This window comes from Lucilia sericata, unplaced genomic scaffold (genome assembly GCF_015586225.1).
Source record: "Lucilia sericata isolate MDLA Ls3-8-SP2 unplaced genomic scaffold, ASM1558622v1 Contig000510F_arrow, whole genome shotgun sequence".
Classification (NCBI taxonomy): domain Eukaryota; kingdom Metazoa; phylum Arthropoda; class Insecta; order Diptera; family Calliphoridae; genus Lucilia; species Lucilia sericata.
This window is the reverse complement of record NW_023994523.1, coordinates 275,001-287,073: the sequence shown is the minus strand read 5'-3', so window position 1 is coordinate 287,073 and position 12,073 is coordinate 275,001. Positions and strand designations below refer to the sequence as shown.

The window sequence follows — 12,073 nt, the reverse complement described above, 5'->3', positions numbered from 1 at the left end:
AAGTCGCAAGCACATATTTACAAAGTTACCACTACTAGGCTTTCTTTCAATTACTTGAAGATAAATGCTAAACATATTAAAACTAGATAAAACGTAGATAATTTTTGGGATTAATACAAAATCAAATAACTTAATTATAAAATATAATTAAGTTATTTGATCTAAGACCAATTAAAATTTTATGTTATTTTTTTTTATCAAATGGATAATACAAAATTTTATTTATAAAAAATATATATGAGTACATGAAAACAATAAAAGATGTCGGTGTAAACACTATTTATTATTACGACCACGTTTACGTTGTGGTATATCCTCCTCCGAACTGCCAGTTTCTTGTATAACTTTACTACGCGAGCTAGCCGCACCACGACGTGAGGAAGTGTTGGCAGTCGCCGATTTTTTATTCGTTTTAGCCGGTTGTGGACGTTCCTCTTCTGACTCACTAGATGATTCACTTTCAGAAGAAACGGCCGCTTTCTTGCCTCTTGCTGCTGCACGTGATTTATTAGAGGACTTTTTATTGGTTGCCTCATCTTCTGAAGAAGAGTCTTCGGAGGATGTTACTTGTCTAGCAGACCGACCACGTCCTCCTCCTCCGCCTCCTGCTCTTCTATTTGTAGTTCTATTTAAAGGTTTTGAAGATTTTGATTTACTGGTTTTTGTTTTATTTTGACTATTGCTGGAGGGAGCATTCTCTTTTTCATTTTCTTCATTGCTATTTTTCTCCTCATTGGGATCACGTATCTTAAGACACTCATTAATGCGTGTTTCTAGTTCTTGAACCACGGTTTTCAACTCGGGTTTAGCCAATTTCGAGGTATTGCTTATAATCAATTTAAAGGATTGATGTACCTCATCCACTTGCACTTTGTCCTTGTAATACTGTATATTATCTATAAGTTTCTTAATGGTTTTCTCATTGTAGGACAACAAACTCAAGCAGTAAGCTATATCACGCCATTGTCTTTCTTCCCTTGTCACCGGGAATCTTAGACATAACTTTTCCACCAAAGTCTCCACTTGACGATCTTTTTGTATTAAATTTAATATATAACGCATAATAATGCGATATTTCTCTTCCTCCAGATTCAAACTGGTATCACTTAACTTCGATATAATATCCGGCAAAACATTATATAAAATATTCGATTTATTGGCAATTTCCTTAAAGAATTGTTGTGTAATATTTTTAATCTCAGCATGCGGATCTACTATACACATGGCCAAATCGGCTATCTGACCCTTAACTCTAATCATTTCATGCAAAATCAAATGAGACAACATCTTCACTGCTGTCAGCCTTAATTCATTGTCCTCTTCATGTAATGTCGAATAGAAATGCCCAGTCCAGGGTTCTATTATATTGGGAAAACGAAAAGTTAAATCCGATAGACCTATGACTATATTACATTTGATTTTGATATTTTTTGTATGATTGAGTATATTCATTAGAAAAGGCATATTGGCCTCACAAAATCTAGAGGAGACAGACATAAAACGTATGAGTGCTAGTGTGGCTGCCTGCTGTAGAGAGGGATCTCGATATTTAGCAGGATATTTACAAATTTCCATGACGTAGGGGAAAATTTTGGCCAGCAAGGAGTTTTCACCGTAGAGAAGAACTTCTTCGCAAATGTGATTTATTAGTTCGGCGATATTATCTTCGGCCGTGGCGCCAACAAGATCTTCATCAGGCTGGAAGTAGAGGGAAAAGAGAAAATGTTCATAATTTTTTGGTATACTCTGGACTATTAACTTTTAGTAAACTATAGACTGGAATATAGACTAGACTATAGACTAGACTATAGACTAGACTATAGACTAGATTATAGACTAGACTATAGACTAGACTATAGACTAGACTATAGACTAGACTATAGACTAGATTATAGACTAGACTATAGACTAGACTATAGACTAGACTATAGACTAGACTATAGACTAGACTATAGACTAGACTATAGACTAGACTATAAACTAGACTATAGACTAGACTATAGACTAGACTATAGACTAGACTAGACTAGACTATAGACTAGACTATGGACTAGACTATAGACTAGACTATAGACTAGACTATAGACTAGACTATAGACTAGACTATAGACTAGACTATAGACTAGACTATAGACTATAGACTAGACTATAGACTAGACTATAGACTAGACTATAGACTAGACTATAGACTAGACCATAGACTAGACTATGGACTAGACTATAGACTAGACTATAGACTAGACTATAGACTAGACTAGACTATAGACTAGACTATAGACTAGATTATAGACTATAGACTAGACTATAGACTAGATTATAGACTAGACTATAGACTAGACTATAGACTAGACTATAGACTAGACTATAGACTAGACTATAGACTAGACTATAGACTAGACTATAGACTAGACTATAGACTAGACTATAGACTAGACTATAGACTAGACTATAGACTAGACTATAGACTAGACTATAGACTAGACTATAGACTAGACTATAGACTAGACTATAGACTAGACTATAGACTAGACTATAGACTAGACTATAGACTAGACTATAGACTAGACTATAGACTAGACTATAGACTAGACTATAGACTAGACTATAGACTACACTATAGACTAGACTATAGACTAGACTATAGACTAGACTATAGACTAGACTATAGACCACACTATAGACTAGACTATAGACTAGACTATAGACTAGACTATAGACTAGACTTGACTATAGACTAGACTTGACTATAGACTAGACTATAGACTAGACTACAGACTAGACTATAGACTAGACTATAGACTAGACTACAGACTAGACTATAGACTAGACTATAGACTAGACTACAGACTAGACTATTGACTAGACTATAGACTAGACTAGACTATAGACTAGACTAGACTATAGACTTGACTATAGACTAGACTATAGACTAGACTATAGACTAGACTATAGACTAGACTATAGTCCTGACTATAGACAAGACTATAGTCCTGACTATAAACTAGGCTATGGTCCTGACTATAAACTAGGCTATGGTCCTGACTATAGCCTAGACTATAGTCCAGACTAGACTATAGACTAGACTATAGTCCTTACCATAGACTAGACTATAGACCTGACTATAAACTAAACTATAGTCCTTACCATAGACTAGACTATAGACCTGACTATAAACTAGACTATAGGCCTGACTGTAGTCTTGACTATTGACTAGACTATAGTCCTGATTATAGACTTGACTATAGTCCTGCATATAGACTTCCAATCAAAAACTAATAAAAGAAACAATATTTTTTATTTTATATTCTCCTACTTACCTCCTGTTGTGGTTCCGCTGCTGCTCCCGACAGCCTCTTCAAAGACTCCGTTGCCGACATATTCAAATTTCCCGTCTTACGTCTATTATGATTGAAAGCATTCAAAGCATTTTTCTTTTTCTTCTCCTCACACTCGGTCAACTCTTGACGATATTTCATATTATTATAAACATCAATATCCAAAAAGATCATTTCCTTTAAGGTCATATAGCCAATAATAAAAATGAAACGTGTTAGCAAGAAGACCGGCATGCGCATCTGTGTGGTATTATCTTCATTACCATTGGGCGGCTGAGTGGCTTGAGTTTGTTGTGTTGCCGGTTGGGTTTCGGGTATTTGTTGTGAAAAAGGTGTTTCTAAAGCTTGAGCCTGTTGTGAGGCGGTAATTTCACATAATTTCACCGAGAAAGCTTTGAATTTTTTCATTAATTCAATAACTATATTTTGCGATATAACATCGGGAGTTTGACATAAAGTATAATAGAATTGTAAAGTTTTCATAGCTAATTTATCGAAATCGGGTACACGCGGATGAAAAAAGAATTTCATAAACATATTGGTAACTTTTTGCACTATAGGCGAATCGACTTCATAACGTTTATAGTATTTAGAACTTAATGATTGATCTATGGAATTGAGTAGAAATTCCAAACAACTAGTATAAATACGAGGATCACTTTTACCTCTGGGACCTAAACCTATGCTTTCTATTATTTGTATATTAGCTGAGGCTATGGAGGATTTGGCATATGAACACATTATGAGCAGTTGTAAAGCTAAACGAGATTCATTTTCTGTGGTGCCCTCAAGTTTTAAGGTGAATCTTTCAAATAGAACTTGTATAATAAGACCATCTATATCCTCATTGCTTACCCATTCTTTAACTAAACACTCCATGGCTGTATAATGGCCATACTCTAAACCCTCTAGGAAACGAGAAAGATTTTGTACCACACGTAAGGCATGGGCTCTAAAAAGAAGAAAAAGATTCCAATAAATTTTGTGTTAAATGATTTTTGGTATGAAAAATTACCTGCCCGTTTGATCGGTAGTGAATAAGACCTTTTTATAGGCATCCGAAACAGCATCTCTTTTCTCTTTATCCGAGGACCACACCAAATACAACATTTGTCTCATGCCATTCTCTGTGCCCTTAATACCAAACATATAGCCGGTGGTAAAGAGGTCCACTGCCTCATAAACATCTGAATTGGTTTTGGATAACAACATTTCTTGTAGCTTAGGCATGGCTCTTGATACAACCTTGGCAAATTCTATGGAATCTTGTAAAAATTGTACAGTTTTTATTTGGGTGCCCAACTCCTCGTTCTAAAATAAAGAAACTTATTAAAACAAACAATTTCCTTCAATTCCAGTAAAAAAACTTACACTATCTTTACAACCATTAGCCAGGAATATGTAGGATTTCAAGAGGGCCATGTAGTAGGCACATTGTTCCTCATGTCTTAAGGATAGTCGCAGTTCTGAGTTTCCCGCCACATGATCTGCCTTTCTTACTAAAACCACCGCCTCTTTGTAGTTCTTTTCCAACAACATGGTGGATATGCGCTGCACTAAATCTTCATAGTTTTCCTGAGTCTCCGGGGGAGCATTATGTTCTCTAATACTCTCCTCTACAAAAGGTAAAATCTCTGGTATAACCAAACTCCATTGTTCCTCCAATTCTTCAGCTTTTTTACGCTCCTCTCCCAAAAGTTCAGTAAGTTTTTCCATTTTTTGCACTTCCTCGTCATGTTTTTGATGCAATTCTGCCAAAGTTAATTTGGCTGAATAGGGATTTCTTTCCAAAAATGCCTTAATCAATTGTACAGCATGTTTCCTAACCGATGAGGTTTTATCATCTAATCTTTCCACGGCCTCACATAATACTTTCAATTGGAAAGATAAAGGCACTGCCTGTTCCTCTTTCATATGATGCCAAATTTGCAATACCTTGGCTCGCACATGGGCAGACACATCATTGATATGCATTAGGAGATTCTCCAGGAATTCATTACGTGCTTCTTTTAACTCCTCCGATAATTCTTCGGAAGTCAATTCCCCTACTATGGCATCACCCATAATTTGTAAAATACAATTGCGTAAAACATGAGATTCACAATTCAGCAATTCATCACATAAAGTGGACAAATGGGGTATCATTAGTTTTGGAGCTATGGAAGCCAGTTCCATAAGGAAATTGGAAAAATTACGTGATATAACCGTGTCGGCCGAATCTAAAGTTAAACATTCTACAATTTCTTTGATTAAAACGGAAAATATACTTGTTATGCCATATTCCTCATGTAATACATTAATGCCATTGGCTATGGAGACGGCAGCATGTTCGGTGGTACGTAATATCTGTAAAATGCGAACCGGGAAGTTCATAGCATGTTGATAACGTTTGATGGCAGTGCCAAATATTTGGAAAATAGTTTCCACTATATGCCGGTTATCGGGGCGTACATGTAACAACTCTAAAGTACGGTAGCAAATGTCACAAAGTAAACTATAAGAAACAACAGGAAATATTGGAAATCAATAAGATTCAGAAAATCAACTATGTAATTTTATTACAAAACCCCCTCTTTTCCTAAAAAATATTCAGCTCCCCATAGTATTGCTCTACTTACTTGACAAAATTCTCCTCCGCCATGGGAGGACTCCACAACTTCTCCAATGGAAACTGCATAACATTATACAACTGCACTAGAAACTTTCCACGCTTTGTCTCCCAGTCAGGATACTGCTCCACAGTATCGGCATGCTTGCCGCGTTTTTTCTGCTGATTGGTCTGTTGCTGCTGCTGCAGGCGCAAAATATTCGCATCAATCTTACGCACCACATTGACAATTAAAAACAAACTCATTTTTGTTAAATTCAAATAACCATTTCTCTCCTGCTGGGTAGGCGGTTCACTGACCGCCAAAAATGGAGCCAAACGATTGCCCAGCTTGTCCACCGTCAAGTACAGTAAATCAAAGCTACGCATTAAATTGGTCATGGCCACCGAGTCAGTGTTTTTATTTTCTATCACCGCATAGTAAGTATCAAAATGGTCGAAGAGATAAAAGGGATCTCCCTGATGCAGCATTTGTTTGCAAACTTTAATTAATTATTTAAACAAATTAGTAAATTTGCATATATAAAATTCATTAATTTCTCCTTACCTCTTAGTTTATCGGGTATTTCCCCAGGGCTATATAAATGTTTCACATAATAAGTGTCCCGGCTGGAGTTTAACAAATCTCCATTTGTTAGGGGCAATATAAATTGAAAATCCATTTCGTTTTTTTAATTATTTTCAACAATTTTTTAATATTTTTGCAAAAAATTCCTCTAGTTTTATACAATTTTCAACGGATAATTGTTTTGTGTTTGACAATTTGAAGACTGACGCCAAACATTAAACAGAGTTGTCTAAAAAGGTAATATTTTGACAGTAATAAAAGGTGTTGATAATTTTTCTCATAAAAACTCGCTAAAAGTTTCAAAAAACGCTGTTAATTTAGTTTTGTTTGTTCTTAATTGAAAATTAAAGCGTTTTAACGTTAAATTTGTTTAAATTATAAAATTTAATTTAAATTTTTGGCAGCAAATTGTTAAATAAGAAGAAAATTATAGTTTCTAAATGAAATTGACAATAAAAAGTTAAAATTATTCATTAAATTTTAGTACTTTAGTGTTAAATTTGGACTCTTTCAAAAGAAATTGTTTAATTTTCGTAATATATGTAACATTATTATCATGAAATGTTTTTAATATTAAATTGAGTTAAATGTAATATTGTATTTTATTGTAAAAATTTTCATTATTTGTTTTAATTGTCGAAATTTATTTATAATTTTAGATAAAAATCGGTAAATTTTTAAAGAAATATTTTTTATTTTTATTAATGTTGCAAATTTAAGCAATTTAAAGTTAGGTTTAGTGGAGGATATATACATACTACATCCGATTGGTAAGAATACATGTAGTCTGATGTCGGCACTGTTGAAATTGGAGAAACTTGTATTGTAAATTATGAAAATATAATCGTCCAATGTTAAACAACATAATTTCCTGGACGGTATTTAATATTTGAAATTAATTGGCTCCCAAAATGTATGGATCTAATTTTAACGCCAGCCTGGCAATGACAGTAGAATTAAAAGTGTAAACCTGTTGAGCCATAATACTAATCTCGAACTTTCTAGCTTCTCGCCCTCCATTTCTTAGGGTCACCCCATACAGTCATTGGTTTATATGTAAAAATGGGTTTCGTATTTTACATTTCAGCAGTTTATGATATCAGGCTAAAATCCAATGATTAATTCTAAATTTATGTTAAAATTTCTGATTGAATCAGAAAACGTAAGACTTTTAAATTGTTTTTAAATAGCTATACATTAATTTGTTAAACTTTATATAAATCGCAATAATTATTAAGAAAATATAAATTTATTTCCAATTTTATAAGAATATATTAATCATTTAAACAAAATTTAACTAAGTTTATAACTATTTAAACTTTTTCATAGAAAAAACTAATAAGAACCAATATTACGTTACTTTACGTTAGCTAACATTACGTAAATATAATTAAAACTTTAAAAATACGTAAAAACCTACAATACGCCAAATTACGTAAGCTTACGTTTGCGTAAAAATAATTAGAACTTTAAATAAATGTTCTTTCTTAAGAAAAAATCGCTAGATTTTTTGTTCTCCGGTAATTTGTAATGAATTACTACAGAAACATCTAATTAGCAACATTTATTTTAAACAAGAGGAAGCATTTGTTTTGAATTAGCACGTTTTAGTTGAAGAGCTAATCAATTTCATTAATTTTGTATAAAATAGACAATTTTTAAGCCAATTTTAAATAAAAATTATGTCTTCTGAAGCAACCCACAATGTGGCCGAGCAGACTTTTAAAAGAAACAAGAAAAAGAAGAAGAATTCCAGATTTTTACGCAACGCAAAGGGTTTCGCCAAACAGGGTATCTATGGACGTGGTACCCACATAGAGGATGATCAATATAATTATTTTATAAATATATTGGATACCATGAAAAATGGTTTTGAGGATGTGGAGGAAAAAGGTAGGTTAAGGAATATATTATAAAGAAGATAACGCTAACTTTTTGTATTTGCAGTCAACATGGCTAACAATGTTTTTGAGCAGACCAAAGGCCAGGAGGTGTATCTAGCATCTAATCAGATTGTATGTAAAGTTTTAGAGTCTTTGTTGGGTTTTATAGATGCCGAACAGTTGGAGTCATATTTTGAAACATTTGCCGACAGTTTTAGACCCATTTGCTCCGATCGTTATGCTTCACATGTCTTGCAGAAAATGGTTGAAATAGCATTTCTAAGATCTATAAGTAAGGAACAGTTAAAAAATGAGGACACTGAAGTAAAGGAAACAAAAGACTCTGAAGATAAACCTGATGAAGAGGAGGAGGAAGAACAGCCGGCAGCCAAGAAAGCCAAACTAAATAAAGATGTTTTAAGTGAAGAAAACTATAATTTAGAAACAAAATTTACACCAGAACATAAAACAAATTGTGGTAAGTTTGTATTGAGAGTGGGCAAGTTCATGTTGAATAATCTGGAAGATTTTGTTTGGGATTCATGTGCCAGTCATATTATGCGTACTTGTATACTTTGTCTGTCGGGCATACATGTAGCTAAAGTGGCGTTTGAAAAAGGTGGAGCCAGTATGGCTAAAAATCGTAAAGTTTATGAAGTAAACGAAGAATGGCATGATGTGGCCAAGGAGTTTGCCCAGCGTTTAGAAATGTGGCCACATTTTCGTGATTTTCCCTATCAGGAACACTCTTCCGCTTTAATGAGTGTTTTGTGCATAGCTTTAAAGATCATTGATAAGAAAATGCTAAAAAACTTGGGTAGAAAAATATTAATGGAAGCTTTACTCATAGTCGATGTGGATGAAGATGAAAAATTAAAAAATATTGAAATCTTAGATGATGAGGGGGAAGAAGAAAAACCGGTTAACAAGAAGGAGCCAGAAGCAAACAAAGAAGTTGAAGCGGAAACCTCAAAAAATGTACCTAAACTGCCCAAAGTCTTTGAATATCAATCTGCAATTATTTTACTGGAAACTTTACTAACAGTAGCTGGACCCAAACTTTTAACTCAAATCTATGCCATGTTATTTGCGAATAAAATGGCCTTATTGGCCCAGCAGCATTTAACAAATTTTGCTGTGCAAAAACTTTTAGTTAGTATCAAAGAAAAAGAAGATTTTGAAAACATATTCCAAGAATTACAAGATCAAATAGAAGAATTATTGAAAATAGGACATACTGGTGTAATATGCTCCCTTTCGGCGGCCTGTTTAAGGCTACAAACTAAACAGGCACAATTAATAGTGGCTTTGCAAAATGCTCTGCATATAAGTGGTGATAAAGAACGTTTAAAATCATTCTTCTTGTGCCTTTTGAAACTGAAACCCTTTGAAATCCTACAACAAGATAAAACCAATTTTGTGCATCTACACGGCTCTTTAATCATACAGGATTTGTTACGTTTCAACAAACCCATTTTTATGGTCAATTGTATATTGGAGACATCACCCGATTACCTGGTGACCATTTTCAATACCCCCAATGGTTCTCATATCTGTGATGCTTTCCTGCAAAGTAAATTTATTGGTGAAAAATCACGTGATAAACTTTTAAAACATCTGGAGGGATTCTACATAGATTTGGCCATAACGAAATTTGGTTCTCGTGTAGTGGAGTCCTGTTTTGCGGCAGCCCAAGAGCCGCAAAAGGCGAAAATTGTTAAAGAACTGGCAGATAAATCGAATAAATTGAAGGGTTCTCCCTTTGGTAAATTGATCAACTATAAGTTACGTGTCGATACGTATCGTTTGTCTGCGGATCAATGGAAGGCCAGTATACAGCAGAAGGGCTCAAAGGCTCAGCAATTATTTAAGGATATAATTAATTGAAATTTATAAATGTTTTTAATAATTTTCTGTGAAAAATAAAGTGAAATTTATTTATAAGTTTTTTTGTGAAGTTTCGAAATTTAAAGAAAATTTTATTTTTTAGCGAATCTCTCAATTACTGAGAGCTTTTCTAGACGGAAAATCTCTCAGTTACTGAGAGCTTTTCTAGACGGAAAATCTCTCAGTTACTGAAAGCTTTTCTAGACGGAAAATCTCTCAGTTACTGAAAGCTTTTCTAGACGGAAAATCTCTCAGTTACTGAGAGCTTTTTTAGACGGAAAATCTCTGAGTTATTGAGAGCTTTTCTAGACGGAAAATCTCTCAGTTACTGAGAGCTTTTCTAGACGGAAAATCTCTCAGTTACTGAGAGCTTTTCTAGACGGAAAATCTCTCAGTTACAGAGAGCTTTTCTAGACGGAAAATCTCTCAGTTACTGAGAGCTTTTCTAGACGGAAAATCTCTCAGTTACTGAGAGCTTTTCTAGACGGAAAATCTCTCAGTTACTGAGAGCTTTTCTAGACGGAAAATCTCTCAGTTACTGAGAGCTTTCTCGATTTTCTGTTTAGAAAATTGTTAATTTCTGATTCATACATTTATGTTATTATTGTACCGACGACGTACAAAGTCTAATTTAGCTTAATTAGTTTAAAAATAGTTTTGTTTAATTAAATTTAAAATAGATTATTGAAATTTTTATTTTTATCTTCAAATATAAAATCAATTAAGCTTAAAGTTTCCAACACGCTTCACTGCGCAATCTAAAACCAAAACAAATAATATTGTTTAGTAAATTTAATTCTAAACAAAAGTTTAGGTGTTATATTTCGGTTTGGTCCCTGGGAACTCTTCTAAATCAAACTGGGTTCGGTAAATAACAACAGTAAGTACTTTTTTAAAGCTTTCCCTTAAGTTAAGCTTATTACAAAAAGTACTATTTCTGATTTCAAATTTCATTAACATTTCTGTTTTTGATTACCCCGGCTTATCAGTGGAATTATACAATGGAAGGTCATTATCATTTTACCTAATATTATAATTTGTTTCGAAATAATGTTTATGATTGAATTGAAACTAATCAATACTCAGTCTTTCTAAAACAATCATTCTAAACGAAATGAAGCGCGGAAACAAAACAAAAGTTTTGTTAGAATTATTAATTCTACTTATCTTTACTACGTCTCAAGTAAAGGCTTTTGAAGAATCCATCTTTGAAGATGAAGATATTTATAGGCAAGCCTTACCACCATCACCTCCCAGTACGGGTATAACAGCACCTGGTACTAAATGGTGTGGTCCGGGTAATACTTCCTCCAGCTATAACGACTTGGGTACTCAACGTGAAACTGATATGTGTTGTCGTGATCATGATCATTGTGATGATATATTAGAAGCAAGATCTACTTTCCGTGGTCTTAATAATAGTGATTGGTTTCCCATGTAAGTGATTTTTTTAATTTGATATTAATTTTCCAAAAATAATTTGGTTTTCATTTAATGATTTTTAGTTTAAAATGCAGCTGTGAACAGAAATTTATTAATTGTCTGCAAGCGGTCAACAATATGATTTCGAATACTCTAGGTCATGTTTACTATAGCGCCCGAAGTCTTTGCATTGCCGAGGGCCATCCTATTGTTAGCTGTAAACAGTATATGGAGGGTACTTTTCGCAAGAGATGTATACGCTATAATGTTGATAAGAAGAGACCTAAAATATGGCAATTTTATGAAATGCCTTTCTATACTGAGAGTTCAAAAAAACAATTAAATAAAACAAAGAAATAACTCTCCGTTA

The 12,073-nt window shown here is 33.7% G+C and overlaps 3 protein-coding genes across 3 annotated transcripts in view; 2 read left to right on the top strand and 1 right to left on the bottom strand.

The window, feature by feature from the left end:
* Positions 1 to 197: 197 nt before the first annotated feature.
* Positions 198 to 6,728, bottom strand: LOC119605687 (condensin complex subunit 1). The gene is made up of 6 exons (XM_037958946.1): positions 6,491 to 6,728; positions 5,954 to 6,425; positions 4,707 to 5,829; positions 4,351 to 4,646; positions 3,318 to 4,287; positions 198 to 1,698 (listed from the first exon to the last, which is right to left on the bottom strand). Exons 1-6 carry the CDS (start codon positions 6,603 to 6,605, stop codon positions 277 to 279), a joined length of 4,398 nt encoding a protein of 1,465 aa, XP_037814874.1. The 5' UTR covers positions 6,606 to 6,728; the 3' UTR covers positions 198 to 276.
* Positions 6,729 to 8,082: 1,354 nt separating this feature from the next.
* LOC119605694 (nucleolar protein 9) lies at positions 8,083 to 10,360 on the top strand. The gene is made up of 2 exons (XM_037958961.1): positions 8,083 to 8,404; positions 8,459 to 10,360. The coding sequence occupies exons 1-2, from the start codon at positions 8,194 to 8,196 to the stop codon at positions 10,279 to 10,281; spliced, it is 2,034 nt and encodes a 677-aa protein (XP_037814889.1). The 5' UTR covers positions 8,083 to 8,193; the 3' UTR covers positions 10,282 to 10,360.
* Positions 10,361 to 11,355: 995 nt separating this feature from the next.
* LOC119605697 (phospholipase A2) overlaps positions 11,356 to 12,073 on the top strand; it is a 735-nt gene continuing 17 nt past the window's right edge. The window contains exons 1-2 of the mRNA XM_037958964.1: positions 11,356 to 11,718; positions 11,787 to 12,073. The exon at positions 11,787 to 12,073 is cut by the window's right edge and continues 17 nt beyond it. Of these exons, the coding sequence (XP_037814892.1) occupies positions 11,396 to 11,718; positions 11,787 to 12,063 (600 nt within the window). The 5' untranslated portion in view covers positions 11,356 to 11,395 and the 3' untranslated portion in view covers positions 12,064 to 12,073. The remainder of the gene's footprint in view (positions 11,719 to 11,786) is intronic.